This window comes from Epargyreus clarus, unplaced genomic scaffold (genome assembly GCF_041222505.1).
Source record: "Epargyreus clarus isolate Ecla_fem2 unplaced genomic scaffold, WU_Ecla_fem_2.2 ptg000035l, whole genome shotgun sequence".
Classification (NCBI taxonomy): domain Eukaryota; kingdom Metazoa; phylum Arthropoda; class Insecta; order Lepidoptera; family Hesperiidae; genus Epargyreus; species Epargyreus clarus.
In genome coordinates, this window is record NW_027332240.1 from 8,530,964 (window position 1) to 8,554,820 (window position 23,857).

The window sequence follows — 23,857 nt, forward strand, 5'->3', positions numbered from 1 at the left end:
CTGACCCGGCAAACGTTGTGTTGCCATATAAATAAAAAATGTGAACAACCCTTATCATTAAGGGGTATGAAAAATAGGTAGTAGCCGATTCTCAGACCTACTGAATATGCATATAAAATGGTGAAAATCGGTAAAGCCTTTTCGGAGGAGTACGGTAACTAACATCGTGACACGAGAATTTTATATATAAGATTATTTGTCAATTGTAACGATATCTAATCAAATTTTTCCCACCAGGTGGCAGTCGAGAAGGGCTCAGCGGTGACAGTGGTGGACAACTCGGGCCGCAGTCGCTGGCGAGTGCGTCTCGGTGGCGCGGGGACCGAAGTGCAGCTGCCCGGCGCTGTGGTCGCCCTGCCGCCGCCCTGCCAGGAGGCTTTGGATGCTGCGTCCAGGCTTCGCAACGCTTATGATAGGGTGAGTCTAACATATAACTATGGTTACTTCCCAACTTGTCAAGAGAAGACGTCACGAGTATTCTGAATCACGCTATCGAAGTTTTCTCAACATCTTGCATATATACAAGTTCCGAACTAAGGCGGACCACGGCCGCTCTCCGGGCATTATCACCGGCGGGCATTATCTCCCTTTGCGAAAAACAATACTTCTAATATTTTTAGGGTTCCGTACGTGTAAAAGCGGAATCCTGTAACTAAGCCTCCACTGTCTGTCTGTCCGTTTGCCTGTCTGCTCGTCTGTCATAGAGCTCTATCTCCTAAACCATATTAGATAGACATTGAAAAATTAATAGATAGGCATTAAATATACGGAGCATAATGGTGGCGTTGCAACAATAAATGCTTAAAATTTTTAAAAGTTGAAAATGAGGGTCGCCATATAACAAACCGCTATATATCGGCGTTTTAGCTATTGAACCGTAATAGACAGATAATTAAAATTTTCACAATGCATTCACCCTTATGGCTGCTGATATACCAAAAAAATTGGGATACGGAACCCTTCGTGTGCGAATTCGACTCCTACTTGGCCAATTAGTCTATGGTCTGACACAAATTCGTATCTAAAGTCTATGTTTTGCATAAAATAATACTAGCTAAAGATTATTCGAGATCTGTGACCACACGGATCGTCTAACCTACAAGTTGTAACTTATAATATTTATCTTTACTACTGTAATTGTGTCATTCATTAGTCGATGAGACTGAATCAACTCTTATTACGACGTTGTAAATACTATTTTACTCTAAAATGTTATTAAGTCAATAGTAAACGATAATGCAGCTTACTCTAAGCGCATGAGCGATAGTAATAGTTATTTTACTGTTGGTGTTGAAATGAGTGTTGTATTGACTATTTTTAGGAAAATTGGTGTTGGTTCTTTATTCATGTTGATTATATTTTGTTTTTTAAAGGTGAGGTCACCTTTTACTTGAATATCATTGGCATTTTAGTTATAGTTATCAAACTGTGTGGATTTCCTATTTTATGTGAGAGTCAAGTCTGTCTATCATTTGATTTAAATTACGTTGTAGTAGATTTGCAAAATTTTGTGATCTACGATACTGTAATATCGTATGTAGTAAACAGATTTTTATTTTATAAAAGATGCTCCATAACCATGCGGTATAATGACTATTGACATTTTCTCATTGATTATTGACTTAATTTCTATAAATGTTTATGTGAAAGTATTATTAAAATGCGTTCAACAATTGACAGAATCAGATATCACATACAAACAGACAGTCATAGTGTAAAGGAAAACGTCGTGTAAAAAAGTTCTCAAATGTACGTAAAATTTAAAAAAATACGTTTGGCCAGCGCGGCTTAATCCTTCTCATTCTGAGAGAAGACCCGTGCTCGAAACGCTCAAAATGTCTCTTGAGTGATATTTATATGTTTGTTAACATTATCTTTTTCGTCTACAGGTCATCCAACTATGGCAGAGGAAGCAGCTGAGGATGCGTCAAAACATGATCTTCGCCACCATCAAGGTGGTCAAAGGATGGGACTTCCCACAAGTAAGTTCCAATTGAATTAATTGTGAATGGTATTGAAGTTTTACCAGAGACCAGTCATAGGTTATTTTTTATAATATAGGAGTAGCAGACGAGCATGCAGTCCGCCTGATGGTAAGTGGCTACTGCCGTTCATGGACACCTGTAATCATTTCCCATTTTTCTAATTTTTAATATATAATATAATAAAGACAATACAAATAATATGATTGAGCAGGTGATAATAAGGATGATGGTGGTAGCTACTACCTACCACCATCATTACCTACTAAGTACGAGTAGGATGATAATGCCAAGGACGAGGATGATAGTGACAAGAATGAGGATGACAATGTTAGAAACAAGATGGCAATGCTAACAAGTATGACGATAATAACAACAATTTTAACATCCAGTTCGTGGCGATGGGAGCGGAACAGCGCCAAGCAATCCGTCGGGCACTAAATGAAGATGCTGAGAAACTGTTGGCGGAGGGCGACGCCGCTGATCCGCAGTTACGACGACTAAGACGAGAGATTGATGACGTCAACCGCCTGTTCGACGAGTTCGAGCGACGGGCGAGAGCAGAGGGTAAGATACTATTTTTATATTGTACGCGGTTATTCAGTTAGTGCCAGACGATTAATTGATGACGCGAAGAATAGATATGAAATGACGAGAATGGATGACGTTGACCGCGTATTCGACGAGTTCGACGAAGATAAGGTCCTATTGTTATATGTATTAGTTTTGATCGTTGTACCGGAGAAATAATAGTGTGCATTAATTAAAAACAATATTGTGTAATAATTAAATCGATAATTACTTATTATTGTAGAATTACCTACAAGTTACAATCTAGTGTAGTAATTGAAGTAGTAAAGAGATGATGACGTCATTTGATAGGACGGAAGTTATTACAGAGAAAATAGTATTATGCTACCTCCCATTACTTACCAGTAGATGGCGACACGTGTATGATTCAAACTAAGTATGGTTGAAACTAGGAAATATTCTAGACATCAGAATATCTTAATTAATCAATACTATTATTTGAGTGTCCATTGTACCTCCTGAAATCACTGTCGTACCAATTCGTTACATGTACGTACGTAAATATGGTATAGAAATACGGTAAAAAGCAACACAATTTTCCCACAATCATCTTATAACATGTTGCAACCATAATTACCAAATTGCGACAAGCTTATGGTGAAATTGGAACACCCAATATTTAACTCAATTGGGTGAATTAGAAAATTGTGGATTACAGTCGTTGAGGTCACAAACAGTTGACGATTATTGCTACTATCATAATTACAGTCCGAAATATACGAGTAATTGTTGCGGCAATTATCCGAAATTATTGTTTTTAATTATAGGTTGCAACAATTTAAAATGCTCCAAAAACTCACATACTATTTGGCAATAATTCTAGATGTCCATTGAGATAATAGTAATCTATTAATGGTCGATGGACAGCAGTAATCAGTTTTTAACACGCTTTTATTAGCTTGGGTTGTATCTATCTATGTATGTATATATGTATGTATTTATGTATGTAACGGAATCTTTGAGATGAAATTTCACCCGTTTCTTGAAGCTTCATAATTTGTGAAATTGGATTAGTAGTCCACCTGATGCAATGTGATGGATGGTTCACGGACTATAGACATCTGGAATCAACCCCAAATAAAATTGAAGTGGTTGAAAAACAAAGATGCTTTCTTACCCCTGAGGACTAAGGTGAAACTTCTGATAAGATATCTCCGCTTTATCAGACTAGAGCAGCGCTAAATACTGTTATAGTCCGCGTAAAACTGGTAGTCCGCTTTGAATATAGAAATGAATAGCGTCAACATAGCAAATTGTATGACTACACCTGCTCGCAACAACTTCAAAGCAGACTTGGACTTAAAAAATGTCTTTTAAAATATTTATTATATTTATTCACTTTCATTCATATTTTCTCATGTACCATTTTGTTTAATTAATGATATCATTATTCAAGTCAATACTATTAGACTTAATAGCGATAATAATTATCAATTAAATACATTGCACTTTACACTCGCATACCTATAATTTAGTTTTAATGTTTATCTTAAATGAAACATTAATATTCCACTATAAGTATGCAGATTTTATACGCACGACTTCTATATATTTATTTAGATGTCTGTTTAGCCGAGGATCGAACCCGACACCCGCGGCGTATCAGATCGTTGATGACAGATGTCCATCAACTTTTGTAACATTCGTGAAAAGTTTTAAATAAAGATTAAGAAAGAAATTAAGAAAGGAAACTATACATATAATTATAAAATACGCTACGGCAATAACACAAACAAAAACAAAAAAAAATGACTACAAAAACATAAAAAAATATTATTAATCGCTTTCTACGCTCACACTACACTCTCTAGGATTCCCTTTGTCGTGGGCACCATGGACACACACATAGACAAATACACAAACACCCAGACACAGAAACTAAATATATCATTTAGATATCTATCTGGCCGGGGATCAAACCCAGAAACCTCTGCGCGTCAGTCCGGTATGGTGACCGCTGCGCCACGCAGGTCGTTATTCTTTATTCATTTATCAATTAATTTGCCCTACAAGATCCAAAACCAGTCGTTATTTATCAATCAGCGTATACGACTAACGGCATCTTACCCATTATCAATTTACGTCGCAACCAATTTCTCACAATGACGATGACGATCCGTAGGTAGCGTCCCAGCGGTCCTACGGGACGCCACTCGCAATTAGTCCGGCGTACGGAGATGACAGCAACGTGACTCTTAATTGTACTATTCTGTAATTAGTAATGAACGTTTAATTCTGTTTGTGAACGTTTTTGTGGCGTATTTAAATATGGTTTTCGATATCATTAATAGAAGTGTTTAATTGTGAATTTTTTGGCGTGTGAGTGAAATATTGTGAAATAAAAAATCCTACAATTTTTAATTATTTTTGGGATAAATATATTTTAATATTAATTATTGTGTCTACACAAATAATTTTGGGAATGTTTTGAAAGTCATATATGTATAGTATATTTGTCATTAGCAAAATAATAGAAATGTATAGTTGAAGATATATTTTTATTCTATTAAAATCGAAATACCGTAATTGAAAAATGTTTAAATTTTTTTATGAGTATTATATTTCAGTTACCTTAATTTTTAAGGTCTTGTACCATTATGAAGCAAGTTTTAGTACTAAGTAGTACTAACCAATGTGGTCAGTCATTGTATCGGTGACCGTTTAAAGCTTCTTAAGTTGTAAAAATAATGTCTAATATAGTATAAGTAGTTAGTAGACGGTCTGAAAAGCTCTCGATGGTCTGAAGTACTGCTTTAAATGTCATAGATCTGATATCTGGGCTCCCTAGGTTGGATTAATTCAAACACCTGTTTTCATTTTCTGTACTTTTTCTATGTGGCCTTAAATAACTTGTTATGAATGTAAAAAAAATACACAGTAATGCAGATTTTTACTTCATTCCATATACTATTTATACCTATTAGAGTATTATACTATTTATGTTTATTATTCAGTAGATACAATAATTAAAAATCTAATTTTAACCCACTTTTATTTATCTTGGACCAAAATTTCATTGCAGAATGAGTAATCAATACAGATAGATATCTTCAAAGGATTTTTGCAACCATTACAATTTCAGTGCGAATATTTAGAAAACCGTTTTAGATGAACGCCTCGGAATGTTATTAAACAAACTTTGAAATGTTTTAAAGGAATTTGTGCCGTATTAACTTTGGATATGGTATAAAATACCGCAGCAATGAAGAAGTTAAAACGAATTTTCTCAATAGGAAAAGGTGGTAAGTGAAATTAATAGATTTAAGTAAATAATATTGTGTAAATAAGGAAAGTAACAAACGGATTAATACACTCTTATGAAATTGATACTTGTGTCTGATGTGTATTCTCCAGAATTTGCAGATATTAAATATTTATATCTATGCTCGAAAAAAATTATCTTTCGCAGCCGGGAGAAAATATCCTGCATTTTAAAAACAGTCTGTTAAAAATAGCTGTTAAGGTTACCATGTTAGCATGTCTTCATGATTTAACTTCCGTGGAAATCAGCCACCCGATCGGATTTTTATAATATAAAAGTAAGAAACGAGATTTTTAGCAGGCAGGATTTTTGGCAGAATCTTTTGTGGTTTGAACCCGGAAGTACGACCACCTTACTTATTTCTGCCTAATAACAGCAGAATTAAGCTTTCACTTTTCCGTGGCTTTCCAACGTAGTTTTCAAGGGTACCAACGCATCTGTTACCGTTATCAGGTAGGGATCTAACTTTATCTGGGGTTGATTACGAATGCCCATGGGCGTGTCTGTTGACTACTGGTATAGATTATTATTTTTAAGTCAGTCATAGATGCGTTGTTACTTCTGAAGACTAAGAATGCTTAGTCAGTGCGTCTGCCTAACTCCGTCCTTTAGACCAGAACACATCAGTACTTCACACGACAGTTTATTACCTTTACGATAAATGACTAACAAAAAGCACTGAGATTATTATTGTTTACATTATCCCCTCGTTTACTTCAACTATATAATTCATAAATAGAGAATAACGTAAACACATGAGCGATATCGTGACCCCAGGTCAATACGATCTGACCTTGTAAATGATCGCTGACTGACTGAGATCACCCGTCAACGTACACGATAAAGCACTTTGTGCATTGCCAAAGATAATTGAAATAGTAGATTATTTCTTTTTTGCTCGACTGCGGAGTTTGTTTGGCTTATTGATTGGTGCGACCTCAAGCCCCAAATATTTAATGCATTTTAACATATGAGGTTTCGTTAGATTATTCTAAATTAGTGGGAATGGCATAGGCTACATTACATTCCTTTTCGGTTAAATATTATGTTTGTCTTTAGCGATAGATATATGCTGTTATTGTATAGTGATACTTTCTAGCAAGATATTCCACTGCTATGTTCCGAGACGTTCCAACTTAGTCTAAGGACTAAAATAGTAAGATATTTTCAGCTTATATTTGAATTAACATTGATATAATAATTGACGGAACGCATTGGCTACAATATATTCCTTTTCGGTTAAATATTATGTTAGTCTTTATCGATAGATATATGCTGTAATTTTATTGTGATACTTTCTAGCAAAATTTTCCAATGCTATGTTCCGAGACGTTCCAACTTAGTCTAAGGACTAAAATAGTAAGATATTTTCAGCTTATATTTTAATTAACATTGATATAATAATTGGCGGAACTGGCTATTACCTAAACATATTTTATACTTTTATACAAAAACATGTTAGTGCTACGTCGAAATCGCTGGCGAAGTAATAAAGAAATCTGTGTGACGTAACTGGCGACGATTTGGCATCTCTCTGGCGACATCGCGACGACGGTGTATGTGATTTAACTTTTATCGCATACTCGCTTGAGGTAGGACAAGTGGTCATATGCGCTATATATAGAACAATCCCTGCCGGCTAGATGGACATCTATTACAATAAAACTAATAACTACATGTACTTAGGTATTGTACTTGATTAAATGGAGAGAATTCCTTTGGCATACCCTAGAAAGCTTATCTTTTATAAAGTAATTGATTTGTCTGTACATGCCTTGCTCTGTCTCACGGTTGCACGCACATTTAATGCTAAAGAACATAATAATTATAGTTTTTATATATATTTATTTTGAAATAAAAGGAAATATAAGTTGCCCAAATATTTATTTGAATGTATTTATGTTTGTATTTACAGTCTTCTTTATATATCGCAAAAATGTTTAGGAATATAGTCGAAAACTTACACTACATACGAGATATTAATAACCTAATTACTTGCTTGTTTAAAATAATGTACTTTATATGAAAAAATAGAGCAATTATTAGAATCGTACCAAAATCTTCGAAAATACTTCTGTCTACTAAACTTATTTTATAATGATCATCATCATCATCAACCTTTCTCTTCTCTGAATGAGAAGGATGAGGTCATAGTCCACCGCGCTGGTCAAGTGCGTATTGGTAGACTTCACATACCTTTGAAAACAATTTTTTAGATGTCTCATGTACCTACGTATGCTGTTTTCTTCACGATGTTTTTCTTCGCCGCTTAAGCAAGTGATAATTAATTTCTAATACGCACATAACTTTGAAAAATCAGAGGATGAGAGAGGAAAGCGTGCCTGAGATTTGAACCTCGGACCCTTTGATCAAGAGCCGAGTTTCTTAACCACTACTGCTTAACTTAATATAATTATAATGACAAATAATGATCTAATAGCTAGTTTTAAGAGATCATATCAATCTACAAGGTCTTGTGTAATAGGCCTACATCCCACGTGGCTAAACAGACGTACAAACAAATTTATGGACATATAACGGGTCGGTGATGTCATCCGATTTCGCGGACTGCTCTTATTGGCCTTGGGTTTAATGTCAATGAATCAAGTGCATTTTTCATTGCTTCAGTGGGTGATGATATTTTAAGCTCGAAAAAGGAGGAGGTCTTGTATTCGGCTTTGTTTTTTTTTTTCAACATAATCGTAGGTATACCTATAATCCCCGGGAAGGACGGCGGTATGTGTGGTCGCATCGCGCAGAGGGTTCCGTGTTCGATCCGACCAGCCTCGTTAGCAATAATCAATCTTAACCAATTTCATTCTACTAAAGTTCAAAATTACACAATTATGCCCTAAAAATGGTCAAACTTCATGAATAAATAAATATTACGTAACATTTACATATATAGATTTCTGTTTTAAGTCTGGGTGTTAGTGTATTCATCTTTGTGTGCACTTAACATCAAGTGGACTGCACACACGCTTACTACTCCAGTTATTTATAAAGGAATCCATTCGTTACCCATTATTCTGCTCAAGTCTGTAGAGCTTTCTAATAATAAGTATTGATTGTTGGCCTTTATATTGACCCTATTCACCATCCGATAAGAATGAGTAAGGTTTGATGTACTTAATTAAAGGAGAATGGGGAGATAAGAAAAGTTTTTTATTTATCACGAAAAAATCATGGATGGTTTACAAGCATATAGATATTACATTTGATGGTAAGTGACAACAGCTTCCCATAAATATGTGTAATTAACCCCAGAAAGAAGTAGAGTCCCATCTGCGATAGGCCACATGTGCCTTGCTACCCCTGAGGACTAAGTCGGAATATATCATAGAGTCTCTCCTTTGCGCCCATCAAAGCGGAACACAGTAGCGCTTAACACTACTGTTATTAGACAGAAATAGGTGGGGCGCTTTCAGAGTCGAACCAAGAAGGTTCTAATCACGTTAGAAAATTGGTGTTACAATAGATCTAATTCCCATTGATGTGCATATGCAAATTCTTCACATAAAACCAATCTTTTAATACATTTCCTATCACTTAGTCTATTATCTGTAACCAACTTTCGATGTAATCTTTGCTGTAAGGTAATCTTGACCACAAATAGGTATATTATTATAAAAGGTCAAAAGTTACAAGTTAAACCTTTGATATTTTAAGGTCAAAAGTCATGGGGCAATTTGCCATCAGTTACGTAACTACCATGAAAAAACGAAAAACTATATTTCTCAGAATTATTAAAATATGAATAAGTTTTCATTTTCTTTTATTTAAGGAATGGATTGCCGACTACAACTACAGATTTGTTATTTTTTATTATTATTTCCAAATTAAATTTCTTAATAATCTAAAAGTATTTAGGCGATTCTGTACATGAGTTGAGTACCTGTACAATGTTAATGCCGCCTTAATTAGAAAGATACCGTATTCTAATTACACAGATTTTGAAGTACCAACTGATATGACTGTTATCAATCCGTCACATAAGTGGTGCACTATGTTAGTACCTACTTATTATTCATAGATAACTACGTCATAAGCGTGCGAAGGGGTTGGCAAATAAAATAGATCATGCCAGATATAGATTTATGACGTCACATCTCATTAATGATATTACTTGTTCATAAAAAACATTCAAAGGAAATATAGAAAGAAAATAAGATGAAAAAATCTAATAGATTGATTTGAATTTTGATTTGATTGATTTGAATTTGTTTAGAGTGTGATTCTAGGGTGCACCCTTTTTTCGAAATTTGTGCATGTTAATTATCCCCTGTGTTCATGGGAAAAATATGAGGAAATCTACTTGCCTAACATTTGTCTACTAAGTTGAAAAATATGTTAATTCAGCCAAACGACTAAGCCTTCTTCTTCCAAGAAAAACCTACAAAAAAAGTCACAGCGTTAAACATGTCACACTTTTTTTTATGTGACGTGTGACGTCATAGTTGTCACACATTTCTGTGACGTTATGACGTCACAAAATTAAATGTGACAAGGTGTGACACGGACTGAGATTGTATAAACACAGAATACGTGTGAAATAAATCACAAACACAAAAATACAGGATTACAGGAATCCACTACCGATCGTTCGCTGAATAACTGAGTCAGTAAGGATGTTATATTTAACTCTGATATTGCTCGTCGCTTTTTACGCTGTGTCTCCGTTGGCTAGATCTTTTCCAGTCACTCAGTCCGAACGAACACAGACAGATCTATTGTTTTCGCTTGAATTTTTATCCATTTTGATACGAGCGTACGGCCAGCTTAGATGTTATGTTGCATAATATCACGCTCGTATATTCCGAGCGGTCCGTTGAACGAACTTGGTATGACTGGAGGCTCTCAGGTGATTTTTTGTGATTTTGTGGTTTGTGAATTAGTTTTTGTTGTGTTATATAAAGTGTCTGTGATAGTGCCGGGTTGTTAGGTTAAGTTTGGGCCGCAGTACGCATGCGATAGTTTACAGATTTTGGCACGCTGTAACTAAAGGCTAGATGCTAAGCTAGATGTTACGTCGATTTAAATTGCGAATTAGAAATTTGTGGTAATGTTACGTAAAAACGATGAAATTCACAGCTCCAGACAGTGAATTGGATGACGAAACGCTTGATTTAGAATTTGAATTGAACGCCGAATTGTATAGTTTGGTGTTTCAGAAAATATTAATAATTTTACATCGGTGCTTGAAATTTAATAATGTTTTAAAATTGCTTGTAGTTTTAAGTGATATTTATTATAGGTTTCATGTTAGTCATTTTTTAATTATAATTTTTTGATAAAATTAAGTATTTATTAAAAGATTCGGAATCATATTAAAGTAGCGATTTTTTTGGAACATTTTATGCCATAGATTGCTATAGTTATTGTAATGGAATTACGATTAGAGAAGGGTACAGGTTGAGGGCCTCGATTCGAAAGGAGCCTTAAAAGAAGTTTTATTCTTAAAAATCGATATAGTCGTTTTATTATTTTCAAGTTTTTTTTTGGCTTATCCCGTAACAGCTCGTCATTCCCGTAACAATTTTATCTTATACTCAAAACAACGAATAATTAAGTAATATTTTTTCAGGAAGATTATGTAGCATGCACTTAGATTTTTTCTAAAATTTTTTCTTTACATTTGAAATTAAATACTGCACATAAAATACTTTTGTTGGACATATTTCTCAATAAACCTGTTGTCATTTTCAACGTGCTCTTAAGATTTCTTTTTTTATTTAATTTTACTTTTTCTTTATCAACAGAAGAGTCGAAGAATGCGGCCCGCATATTCACGGAGCAGTCCTCCAACCTGCTGGAGCGGCTGGAGGTGCTGGAGAGGCAACTCCACGAGAGGATCGCGAGCCACATCCCCCGGGACCTGGACACCCTGGAACATCTGGTGCTCCAGCACAAGGACTGGGAGAGCAGCGTGCACGCGCTGTCGGCAGATGTGGAAGAAGTACAGGCTACTTTCAGAGGTAATTAGTGAAACTGTAGCTACTTAATGAATTACTTAATTACAAGCTAACTAAATTACTTAAGTACGAGCTTAAAAAAGTAAATTAGATGTTATAAACTAGTAACTGACACTTATAAAGGGCCAGTTTAATACTGATTGACGCTTAAAATAGGTTTAGAAAGCATGTATTTTTGCTGAAGAGTTCTTTATATAAAGTAGACGATCACTTGTAAATGGTTTTTGGAAATTAATCCCCTAAGGGTCTAGAAAATAATAGAATGCTTGTATTGAAATAAAAAAGGTGTTAGAACCGTATGTGGCACGTTTGAGAATGTACCATTCCTTTTGCCTTACAGTGTGTATAAAGCTGAAGTATTTTAATTAAATTGTGTAAAGCACGGAAAATAAAAATTATGATGCATTCCAACTTAGTCGTAAGACACAGGAAAGCATTTGTGGCTGACTTTAGGTAAATTCCAATTTTATTTGGTATCGGATGGGCTACAAATCCTTTTATCGTTTAAATTACAAGAAAAAATACAAATAATATTAAATTTATCAAATTGTCACATGTTATAGACATAAAAAAGCTAAAGAGTCCAAGGTCGCCAACGCGTTGGCAACCCCTAGGGTCTTGTATGCCAATAGGGGTTCATTGTCTATTAGCTGTCCTGTAATAAATAACATGAACGTGATCATGATAACGTGAACTTTAAAAATAATGGATGTACAGAACAAGCATAATTTATGTAAAATGTTGGCCCAATTTAGATTCATCTATACTATCTATACTAATATTATAAAGAGGTAAACTTTGTTTGTTTGTTTGATTGTAATGAATAGGCTCAAAAACTACTGGACCGATTGTAAAAATTCTTTCACCATTCGAAAGCTACATTATCCACGAGTAACATAGGCTATATTTTATATAAAATATATTTGATGAATAGATTTTGAGGCGGTACAAAATTTGCCGGGTCAGCTAGTATATTTATAAAGATATTGGCTACACTTTTTTTTATAATACGGGTGTAGCAAACAACCATACAGTCCACCTGATGGTAAGTGTCTGCTACCGGCTGTAGGCATCAACCCAGGATAAGAATAGATTCCTACTTGAGGTCAAACACTGTACAATATGAAGTGTGTTCATCTTTCAAACCAGAAAAGAGCAGCGCTTAACAAATGAACTGGTGTTATAAGGTAGAAATAGGTACGGCATTGGAGTCTCCGGAGTCGAAGTATAAAGGGTTCTACGACCATATAAAAACATTTAATTAAGGGGCTTCAAAGCTTCAAAGCTTCTGTGGCCGACCTGAAGTAAAACTCCAGTCCTATGCAGGAATTATTGAAACTCTTTGTAGAGGACGCGTTCTTGAATTTGTTTAAATTTTTTGTATATCATCGGTATTGTTTTATGTATCATCTGTGTTTCTTATTTTCTTTAATAATATTGAGTTGTCAAAGAACCTTGTCGTGGTATATTTGAGTTGCTTAGTAAATTCTGGAAGATTGCTTCCTTTTAATCATGTCGTAGTTATAACCCAAATGTCGTTTGGATCACTGTTCATAGACGACAGTGGCCACCGACCATCAAATAGTTTGCTTCTGTATGACTAAAACACCGAATTAAATATTTTATTTGCAATTAACGATGCCACTATTAAGTACAGATGCATTCGACCACAAGTGGGACCGTGATTACGCATCCTCCACACTTCCGACCGCAATCAGCCTTGTCGTGTAATGTGATTACTTACCTCGTTCGTTCGTAGCTCTCTGACACTGTAACGAACGTAATTTAAGTCTAAAGATAGTGTTTCAGGTTAATTTTATTTCTGTCATGTTATTCATGATAAATAGATGATGCTTAGTCTCAAGTTCATAGGTTATATTCTTAATACAACGGTATTTCTTCTTCTTAAACAATGAAAGTGTAATACTATCTAGGAGCAAGATTACATAAGGAGCATGAAAAGGGCCTTAAAATGAGTATTCTTAAAAATCGTTATAGTATTTTGAACGTTTTCTTTGTATGATTCAAATTAGAAGCAAGACATTTTGCACAAGAGATGAAGAGAAACGGAGTTTTTGAAATCATCTCCTAAGGGGGCTAAGTAAGGAAAACAGTTCAAAAATACCTTCAAATAGTTAAGATATTAAATGTACATATTAATATTAAAAGCAGGTGTATTTTTATGGAATAAAGTGTAAGTTAATGAATATTAAATTAAGGATATGTTTATTTAATTTCGCAGGCATCGCCCTCAAGACTCCGGCCATGAAGAAGAGCCTCGACAAGGTGATGGGCAAGTGGAACGACATGCAGTCCAAGAGTCAGCTCTTTGTTGAAAGGTAAGATACGTTAATACGTACGATACCATTAATAATAATGGGTAATTGTCACCTTGTGAGCATTTCACCTGCAGTCTGATCAGTGCATAGGGGATATCAATGCATGGGAAATAATTTTAAGGGGACTAGGAGCATTCTCCAATTATAAATATTCGTACCTCCAAAATTAAAGATATTGTTCCATGAAAGTCATCATAAAAATCGAAATCATAAAAATGTTTAATATACAAGTTAAATACAGAAAACAAACTTAATTTTACAATCTCCTAGGTTCACAATATGTATAAAATGTACAATTCGCTTTATAGATAAAAATTATAGGTCTTATAAACTTGATCTAACTAATAACTCAACTTTTCGTTTATTTCCAGACTAAAGTTCGTAGAGACTGTAGTGAACAGCATGGAAGAGAACAACCAAACGATATCCGAATTCGAAATCAAACTGGCGCAGTTCAACGACCTGCCCAACGACGTCGAGCTGCTAAAAGACGTAAGTTATAATACAAGATGTTGAGTCGTAAATGCTAAAAGATATTAAAGCTTAAGTGCTAAACGTTAAATCTTAAATACCATAAGTCGATAAATCTTAAATGCTAATAGACTTGAAATCTTAAATGCTAAATGACGTTAAATCTTATTTGCTAAAAGACGTTAAATCTGAAATGCTTAAAGATGTAACTTACACGTGCTAAAAAGTTCCTAAAGGATTGTGAAGTCTACCTTGCAGAATCTTGCCCAGCAATGAAACTGCAATGTGTCAATGATGACGAAATTTAAACACAACAGCTGCAATCATTTAACCAAAAATAAAGTTAAAGGTGGTGGAAGCTTTTGTGGTTCGACTCCGGCGGCACCACCGCCACACCTATTTCTGTCTAATGACGCTGCTGTGTTCCGTTTTGAAGGGTGTGGTAAGGGAGACATACTTTTCCGAGGCGTTCCAGCTTAGTCCTCAGGGGTAGCGGCGCATCTGTGGCCGACCTCAGGTAGGAATATCTAATCCTATCTGGGGTTGATTACAGATGTCCATGGGCGGCAGTAGCCACTTACCATCAGGTGGACTGTATGCTCCTCTGCTACTCCTATATTATAAAAAAAAAACAACCTCTCATTCTAATATCGTATATCTTATTTTTACCTACAGATGCACGAAGACCTGCTCCGCATGCAAGTGGCGGTCAGCAAGCAGCAGATCCAGATCGACCAGATGAATGATGATGCGGAGAACTGCAGGCGTCTGGTGGAGAGCTCCCGATCAGCTCTACCACACTCTCTACCGCGTGCCGGCAAGCATGTAGACCTGGAGCGCCTCGACAAAGAGGTCACACAGCTGAATAACCGCTGGAACAATGTCTGCGGACAGCTGGCTGAGAGGTGAGCTACCATAAAGTGTTTATATTAAATAGGTACTATAAATCAACTGCTGTATATAAGGGGACAAAGGGGAAGATCAAAAGATTGGTGGAGAGTCTGCCTATCTTAATATCACGTGCTAGCAAGCATGTAGACCTGGAGCACCTGGACAAGGAGGTCATCCAGCTGGATAACCGCTGGAATAACGTTTGCGGGCAGCTGGCTGAGAGTTGAGCTTTCTTAAGAATCATTACTTTAAATTCAGTACTGCTGCTAAAGTAGTTGTGGAAGGGATATAGGCGTCACTATTGTTCCTGGGGATACTACACAGGATATATTTCAGTTAGGAGATATTGTCAAGGTTTGTGTTAGTGACGTACTGCATGTTATTCTAGACATCACTTGGCTTATTGAGAGTATACGGCAAAATGAAAAAGATACCGCCTAATTATCAGTACTCATACATTCCCAAACCTCTTAAATTCAAAAATATTTCTTTATCCGCATCTCATACCAAAATACATCGCAATTTGTATTCAAGCCAGACTTTACATAACCAAGTGAGGAATTTGTGATTCAGAATACTAATATTTAAGTTAAATATAAAGTTTACTTTACTGTGCACAAAAAGAATGTTTACATTCAATAACATTTTAAAATTTGGCAATGGATAATTTTGTCTAAAGCAGTGATAGCCTAATGTTTAAGGCCTCTTGATCGAGTGGTCTGAGGTACAAATCCCAGTACTAATTTTCAGAGTTATGGGCTTATTATAAATGTATTATCACTAGAATAAACGGTGAAGGAAAACATGAGGAAACCTGCATACCTAAGAAATCTTAAAAAAAGTTTTCATAGGTATGTTAAGTCTATCAATTCGCACTTGGCCAGCTCGGTGAACTATGGCCTAATCCTTCACATTCTGAGAGGAGACTCGTACCCAGCAATGAATGAATGAATTTATTTATTTGTAAAAGCATGCGTTTATATAGTTGTTCATACATAGTAATTGCATTCGGCATACTCCACCGATTGATCCGGTGTACAAATCTTTAGTTTGTTTTATTGTTTTATGAATGGGTTGATGATGATGATGAATTTTATCAACAGACTACGCAGCTGCGAAGCCGCCTACCAACTCCTACGTAACTACAACGCTGGGTTAGAGAAGGAGGCGGAATGGATCGAGGACACGTACAGCAAGCTCCAGGCGCAACCACCCATCGAGATCAGGCCCAAGGAGCAGTTTGAACCCACTAGGGTAAGGATTCTTGCATAGTTGTAGAGAGGTCGCGTTTTGAAGACAGTTTTGAAGGTGCTAAGGATCTGTTAGTACCTAGTAGTGATAAGATGAAGTTCTGCTATACTCTATTCTATAGATTCTATAGTTTAAAAGGGTTTACGCCTTGAAGACAGTTTCATAGGGTCTATGAAGCGGTTTTAACCCACGAGGGTAAGATGGGGTTCTTATAAAATTTTAAAGGGTTGAAGTTTTTGAAGACAGTTTTGAAGGTTCTAAGGATCTGTTTGAACCTAGTAGTGATGAGATGAGGTTCTAATATAGTTTAAAAGGGTAAGATGGGGTTCTTGAGGAATGAAGTTATGAAGATAGTTTATAAGGTGCTCAGAACTTGTTTTAAATTACTATTGGTACTATGGGGTTTTAGTGCAATTTTAAAAGGTAGATGTTCTACCGACAGTTTTAAAGTGGTAAGGAGCGCTCTGAACCCATGAGGCTAATTGGTCCTTGAAAAGATTTTACTTTGTAACACCGCACCACCAGCACAACATTTTTGCTGTGTTTTTGTTTAGAGGATGTAGTATGGCGGTCACTTACAACGTACGCCCGTTAAGAATAATAATTAATAATTATCAACCAGTCCAATGTTTTGCGTACCAAAGTCGAAAAATGACAATTTTTAGGTTGACAAAAATTGTCAAATTTCAAAATATGATGTTTAATAACGGGTGGTAATGTTCAGTGGTATAGTCCGCGTAAACCTGCTAGTCCGCTCTGAATATAGAAATGAATCGCGTCGCCATAGCATATTGCATACTACACCTGCTCGCAACAACTTCAAAGCGGACGAGCAGTTTGGCGCGGACTATAACAATGATTCTGTAGTAAACTTAAGGTAAGTATTTTATTCGTCGGGATTACTGATGTATCTGTGGTTTACATATGTTGTTTTAATCGAATATGTTTCATTTGTTTTTTTTCATATTTGTATATAAGTAAAATTATGTTTTCACTTAGAAATAAGATCATCTTTATGTGTCTGGTATCTCTCAATTGCAATGTTTGCTCTTTTCTTCTTAAGTTTAAAACTTGCCAGTCTTCTTTGGGTAAATTGTGTCCTGTGGTCGTTTTCTTTGATATATTATAGTTATCAGTTTTGTCAGCATTTTTTCGAATGTTATATTATCTGGGGTTAGTAATGAAACTACTTTAATTTTATTATTAAAAATACTAAATTCCATAGATATTATATCTAGACATTCCTTGATATAAAAAAACGTCATGGGAAAGGATATCTGGACAATACCATTTCATTGTACATAATAATAAAATCTTAATAAATAAATCACTATATAGATGCACCTTCAGTCTTACGTTAGTTTAATAAATAAATATTAATTACTTATTTTAGATATTTAGTTTGCAAGTTGATTAATTATTAATTTTGATTATCCAATCCAATTTTATCTGGCAAGTGATGGGCAAAATTACGACCAAAGGATTGATTCATCATTCATTCAGTCACTCATTTATTATAACAAATCATTCGTTTTGTCGAATCTATTTTTTTTAATGTCTCTTATACAAATGGGGTTTTTCATGAGATCTTACATGTTAAAATAAATGTGAAATATTTTTGTTTTTAATCCAAAAACATATACACGTAATTCTTAGTAATAATACCAGTAGAGTCCGCGCCAAACTGCTAGTCCGCTCCGAATATAGAAACAATAACAAATTTTAAATATTACCTAGAGCGGACTAGAAGTTTGGCGCGCACTATAATACTAATTGCACATTCATCACACGCACATTTCTAATCTCCGGGATGTCTTGTGGTCGTTTTACAGGGGCTACTGACGAGCGTGGTGGAGAGGACGCCCAAAATCGAGAAAGTTAACGTTGACGGTGGCAGGTTCATACGGGAGGCGAAGGTAACTATCGGTCGGCGATTGTGTTATCTGTGGCGTTTTATGGAAGTTTTTTATCTGTATTTGGCACGGGTTTTTATTTTTTGCCGTCGGATTTTTGTTATTTTTATTTTAAATATTATTTTTTTTTGGGTAAATTATGACGTGAGATGTAATTTTGACGTGACGTAACGAGTACATTGCGTCAGATTAAATTTAGTTAAAAAGTAACTAGATTTAATCAGTTTTTTTTGACGTTTAGTGTTTTATTTGATAAAGACTTTAATAAATGCTTCGATTTCTATAGTTAGTGTTAACGATTGTTAAAAATTTGAGAAATGTTTTTAAACTTCCATAGAACGCCTATACTTCTTTTGTTCTGTTTTCCTTCCCTTTTTTGTTTTTTTGAAAGGTTTTGACATTTGAAAGGCTATATGTGAAGTTAGGTTAGGTTGGTCCAGCGTCTTCGCCTGTCTCCTTGTCGCTTTGAGGTCTCTTTGTATTACGGAGAAGTACTTGACAAATATATCTGTCTCTTTTGCACATTGTTTGATCGCTTACACCGCAGTTTGGTAACGCTTCAGCGATTATTAAAACCGCTTTGCATTGAACGCAACTTAAAAAATGCGAAAGTTGAGTTTAAAAAATAAAAAAAAAGTCATATGATTTTTTTACTTTTTTTTGGTTTTTGAATTTACTTTCGCATCGCTTAACCCCTTTAACAAATCGCGATTTATTTACAAAGCTTTGACAACTAACGCTAACGAAATCCTCTGAAAGCGGGAAGATTGCGTGATTGAAACAATTGTTACAACCGGCAACGTATGACTGCCGAGACACGTGGCTAAACCAGGTACCATTGTCACATATGTGTGCTGTAATAGCTAGTCATTCGCACGACATTTATGCTGCGTCTGTGTGCGGCCTTACATGGATGTTTTTTTGAGAAAAATATCGAATTTGATCGATTGAACTTATGATCATTTGTAACTAGGAGACTGGAGCATATTCAACCACTATGTTCCAAACAGGAATGGTAATATGATTCAGTTATATGGACCCCTAACATTGCAATTTTCATATTGCAAGGTATGATACCTTGCAATATGAAAATTGCAATTGTAAATAAATATATAGTAAAACGAAATACAATAGTATATTGTATGTAGTTTACCATTAAATGCGTATTTGTCATTTTAAGTTGTCTTTAATAAGCATTGTCTACAAAAGTAGATAAACACCAAAAATGTATATAACAAAAATTATGTACAAAACAAAGAGCGATCTAAAATTTTCATGCGAATATGGCAAAGGTGTCAATTTGAAATTCAAATTTATTTTGTCACAAGAACATAAATAAAGACGATGCCATAAACAAGTCCATTGTTCAAATGCTTTGCATGTCGTCTGCGTTCAGTGTTGCCAGAATGTGACCGTGTTTTCCCTTCCCGATGAAATATACTTCGATCGATCGCTTCGGGAAAATGCACGATTGACGGGTGTCCCGCACGAAGCGTTGGTATTGCACGCTTAAAAAATTCCACCTATATTCTGGTTCATAATTAGGTGGCCAAAATGTAAGTAAAGAAATGTCACTGTCAAAATACGATTGCTGGTATGGTAAACTTTAACAAATGATAAAGAAACAAAAACTGTAACAACTACAAACAATTCAACGCGCTGTGAACACAAGAAAACATTCGAGTTCAACCACGATCACTAAAAAAATGAATAATATCAGCTATGAAACTTCAAAAAAAATGTTTTGGATCCCGAATGTGTTACTATTATCACATTATAATTTTCTACCATAAACCTTGTTTTATTATTATTACTGCATGGAACAAAATTGAGTTACTGTAAATATTGGAAAATGTGAATTGATCTTAATTTACTTAGATTATTATTTTATCATCTTTGTATTACTTTAATATCGCCAAAAATAAGAAAGAACCATTTGAACCGTATTTTTGATAGGTCATCTCCTTTTACATTTTGGACACCAAATTATGAATTGGGCTATACATCTCAGCATGTTCTCTACACCCTGGGTCGCCGGCTGGACAAAATATGTATTGGTGAATAAAGCCATTGTCTTCCTTATGGAGTGGAATCGTGAGTTGAATGGAAATTGTATGAATCGATCTGAATGTCATAGGGTCAATATACTTATTTGTCTATATAAAGCGTCCTATTTTAGTCTATGATAGCGTCTGACTTCAAAGGACTCCTGTGAAATTCGGAGTTGGTTGCAGGTCCATTATACATTAAGTGAACTGCTTTTCCGTTCATTATAATTTCTGATAAATTAACATGAGGTTATGTGTGAAAGGAAATGAGTGAATGACGTAATAATTAATCATTTTAATGATTCGCTTCACTTACCAACGGGTTGGCCGTTTCTAATATTAAAACGAATATGTTTACGGAACGTAATACCGTAAACAGATTTAAATCGTACTATGTAAATTTAGATTTTACAATAACGAGTTCCTTTTCGCGAAAAAAGAACGAATTTTCATTTTCATACATTTTTACCGGGTTGTTTTTTATATTTTTTAATTATAATTCGAGTTACAAAAAATCTCTTTAAATCCAAATTCACGCGAAACAAAACAAATCTTTTTATTTTTTTAATTTTTTAAATTTTTTTTTTTACAAAAACGAGTTTAAAATTGAAATTCGAACCGGCCAGCCCGTACTAACCGACCACGCTAACCGCGCTAACCACCTAGATCAACACATCGCGGTGCCAGCGGTACGCGGAGTGGCTCTGCGAGGAGGTGCACCCCTCGCTCGACATGAAGCAGCTGCGGCGGCAGGCGGGCGTGGCGCTCGCTGAGCGGCTACGTCACAGACGGAAGGAGATAGAGCCGACGAGCGGTGCTGAGGCCGTGGCGAGGGAGCTGGATGAGCTCAACGCGAAGCACCAACGGCTGTTAGACCTGCTGTACGAGAGATTGAGACGGATAGCCGCGGCGAATCCTGGAGATATTGTCACACTGGTGAGTGATTTTTTGCATTTCTTTTTATGTTTCTTTTCTTGTGTTTTTTGGGTTAAAGAGGCTCGGTTGTTTGATTTTTGTTATATAGATGTTATATTGTATTTTTACAAAAAATGACTTTATCCAAACCACAGACAGTTGATTCCTATACAAAGATATAGTATACACTAGTAAGCGGGCGCTTGTAGTAAAAAAATATCCGATTTCTTTTTAACTTTTTTTTTTCAAATATCGGTGCCTCTTTAAACCTGTACTTTTTCAAAGTATTGCTCGTGTGATTTTATCAATTTTATAGCGTTCTGTGATTTGAAAGATTTTACATCTACTTGTAATATCGAATTATACTCGTACAAATTGAACAGAATCTCATATCTTTATACGATGTCAAAAAGAACTAATTTCGGGTACAAACTTTTTGGAGTTTACTCCTTAAGAAACGATTTGAGTTATAAGGCCCGGTACGGAAATTTTATGAGGAGTAAAATCAAGTGTAACACGAAAAGTTGAGGCGTAACGGTAACCAAAATATGAATCAAGAGTGCTTTTATTAATTTAAAATACAGTAAGTTCAAATCCCATATGAATGTAATTATTACAATAAAAATAATTAGCAATATATAAAACATTAAAACGTCATTAACTAATTTGTTTACATTTTTGCATAAATTAAGTTATAGGTTTGATCATTTATAAACACTGTGAAAAATATGAACATTGGCGCCATAATATGATTAACAGTCTTTTATGAACGTTTTTAAAGAAGAGTAACATATAAAATCAGTAAGCAATTGAATAAGATATAATATTAGCAAAATAAGTTTTTAACATAAAGAGGCTTTTGTAAGTTACTGATATATTAATTTAACTTATAAAAATGGATGCATTATTGATCAGCACCATCTATCAACGATAAACGGGCAAAATCAAAACAGTATTATTTAATCTTTATTACAGAATTATTGCTAATGAATTATGTTCAAAATAAGTTATATAAAATTAGCAATACGTTTTAAATGAATTCTAGAATTATAAAACATTCAGAAACAATCCAAATTACATATAATAACATGTTTATTGAGTCTCATATAAATTTCATCCGTAAATTGCAACAAGGATATTTTATAGATGGCAAAGAAATTATAATTATTAAGTTTTAAGTTATAAAACGTTTAACATTGTTTTAAATATAAATAATTATATTATATTAAAATTTACTTTAATATAAACAATTATATTAAGTTACCATTATAATATTTGGAACCAAAATACATAGATTGATAAACTTGCAAACTTACAATTTATAAAACTTGCCACTAGATGGCGCTATTTTATATTATTTTGTAACATACTTTATGTAATACGCATTATTGAAGTAATATAAATAATCCGAATAATTACAGATATATGTTTGTTTCTCTTATCATTTTAGCAGATGCGTTCATTTACCTACCCTTTTTTCTGTTCGATATATATCATAATTATCATTCGTAAGGAGTAAACTCCAATCGTGCGTCGTAGCTGACACACACACACTTTTTTTATACGTTCGAACATTATCTAAATTTGGGTAAGTTGTACAGTTTCTTACATGTGAAACACTGTAGTTTCGAAGACTTACTCACAGATGGCGTTGTTTTTCAAAACGAACTTAAATTATTACAAAAATAATTCATGATGATCGCTCAAATTCGATTATTTATTACATATAATAAAAACTCTCATTCATCCACAACAGGTCAAACTGTTTCACCTTTAAAATCTAAATTACTTTGATCTCTTAAAAGCAGTAATTACATCAATTGTAGAGCCGTTAAAATAAACGTACCATTAATGTACCCGCTGCGTGACTTTGGAGTATAAATAAATAAGGATTGTACTGCCCACATACCGACGTAGAAAGGTGGTCTCTTTGGTAGTTTTTATGTATAAAAGATCGATGGAAATACATAAAATGAAGACGTTAATGTAGAATTTCAACGGTCACTACTAAGTACGAGTAGTATGTTTTTTTGGAATCTGCCCGAGTTTCTTCCTATGATGAATTTGATTTGAGAATTTAGATAAGAATTATTCCACAAAAATATGTAGCCGCTGTTTGTATTAATAAGAAAGCTTAATAGGCAATTTCTTGTCACACAGCTGTCTGAAATACAGAACGTTCTAGCTTCGATCTCCGGTCAAGCAGATATTCAAATGTTAAA

At 34.7% G+C, this 23,857-nt stretch overlaps 1 protein-coding gene across 11 annotated transcripts in view; it reads left to right on the forward strand.

Moving 5' to 3' along the window:
* shot (dystonin-like protein short stop) overlaps positions 1–23,857 on the forward strand; it is a 383,469-nt gene that overhangs the window by 250,762 nt on the left and 108,850 nt on the right. For 7 of the 11 annotated variants that reach the window (XM_073091892.1, XM_073091894.1, XM_073091890.1 and 4 more), the window contains 10 exons: positions 238–417; positions 1,890–1,982; positions 2,375–2,549; positions 11,595–11,810; positions 14,050–14,146; positions 14,518–14,638; positions 15,293–15,522; positions 16,612–16,762; positions 18,592–18,675; positions 21,387–21,656. In XM_073091892.1, coding sequence (XP_072947993.1) covers positions 238–417; positions 1,890–1,982; positions 2,375–2,549; positions 11,595–11,810; positions 14,050–14,146; positions 14,518–14,638; positions 15,293–15,522; positions 16,612–16,762; positions 18,592–18,675; positions 21,387–21,656 — 1,617 coding nt within the window. Of the gene's footprint in view, positions 1–237; positions 418–1,889; positions 1,983–2,374; positions 2,550–10,576; positions 10,697–11,594; positions 11,811–14,049; positions 14,147–14,517; positions 14,639–15,292; positions 15,523–16,611; positions 16,763–18,591; positions 18,676–21,386; positions 21,657–23,857 lie in introns of those variants that run through there. The other 4 variants (XM_073091897.1, XM_073091895.1, XM_073091896.1 and 1 more) reach the window with 3 other exon arrangements.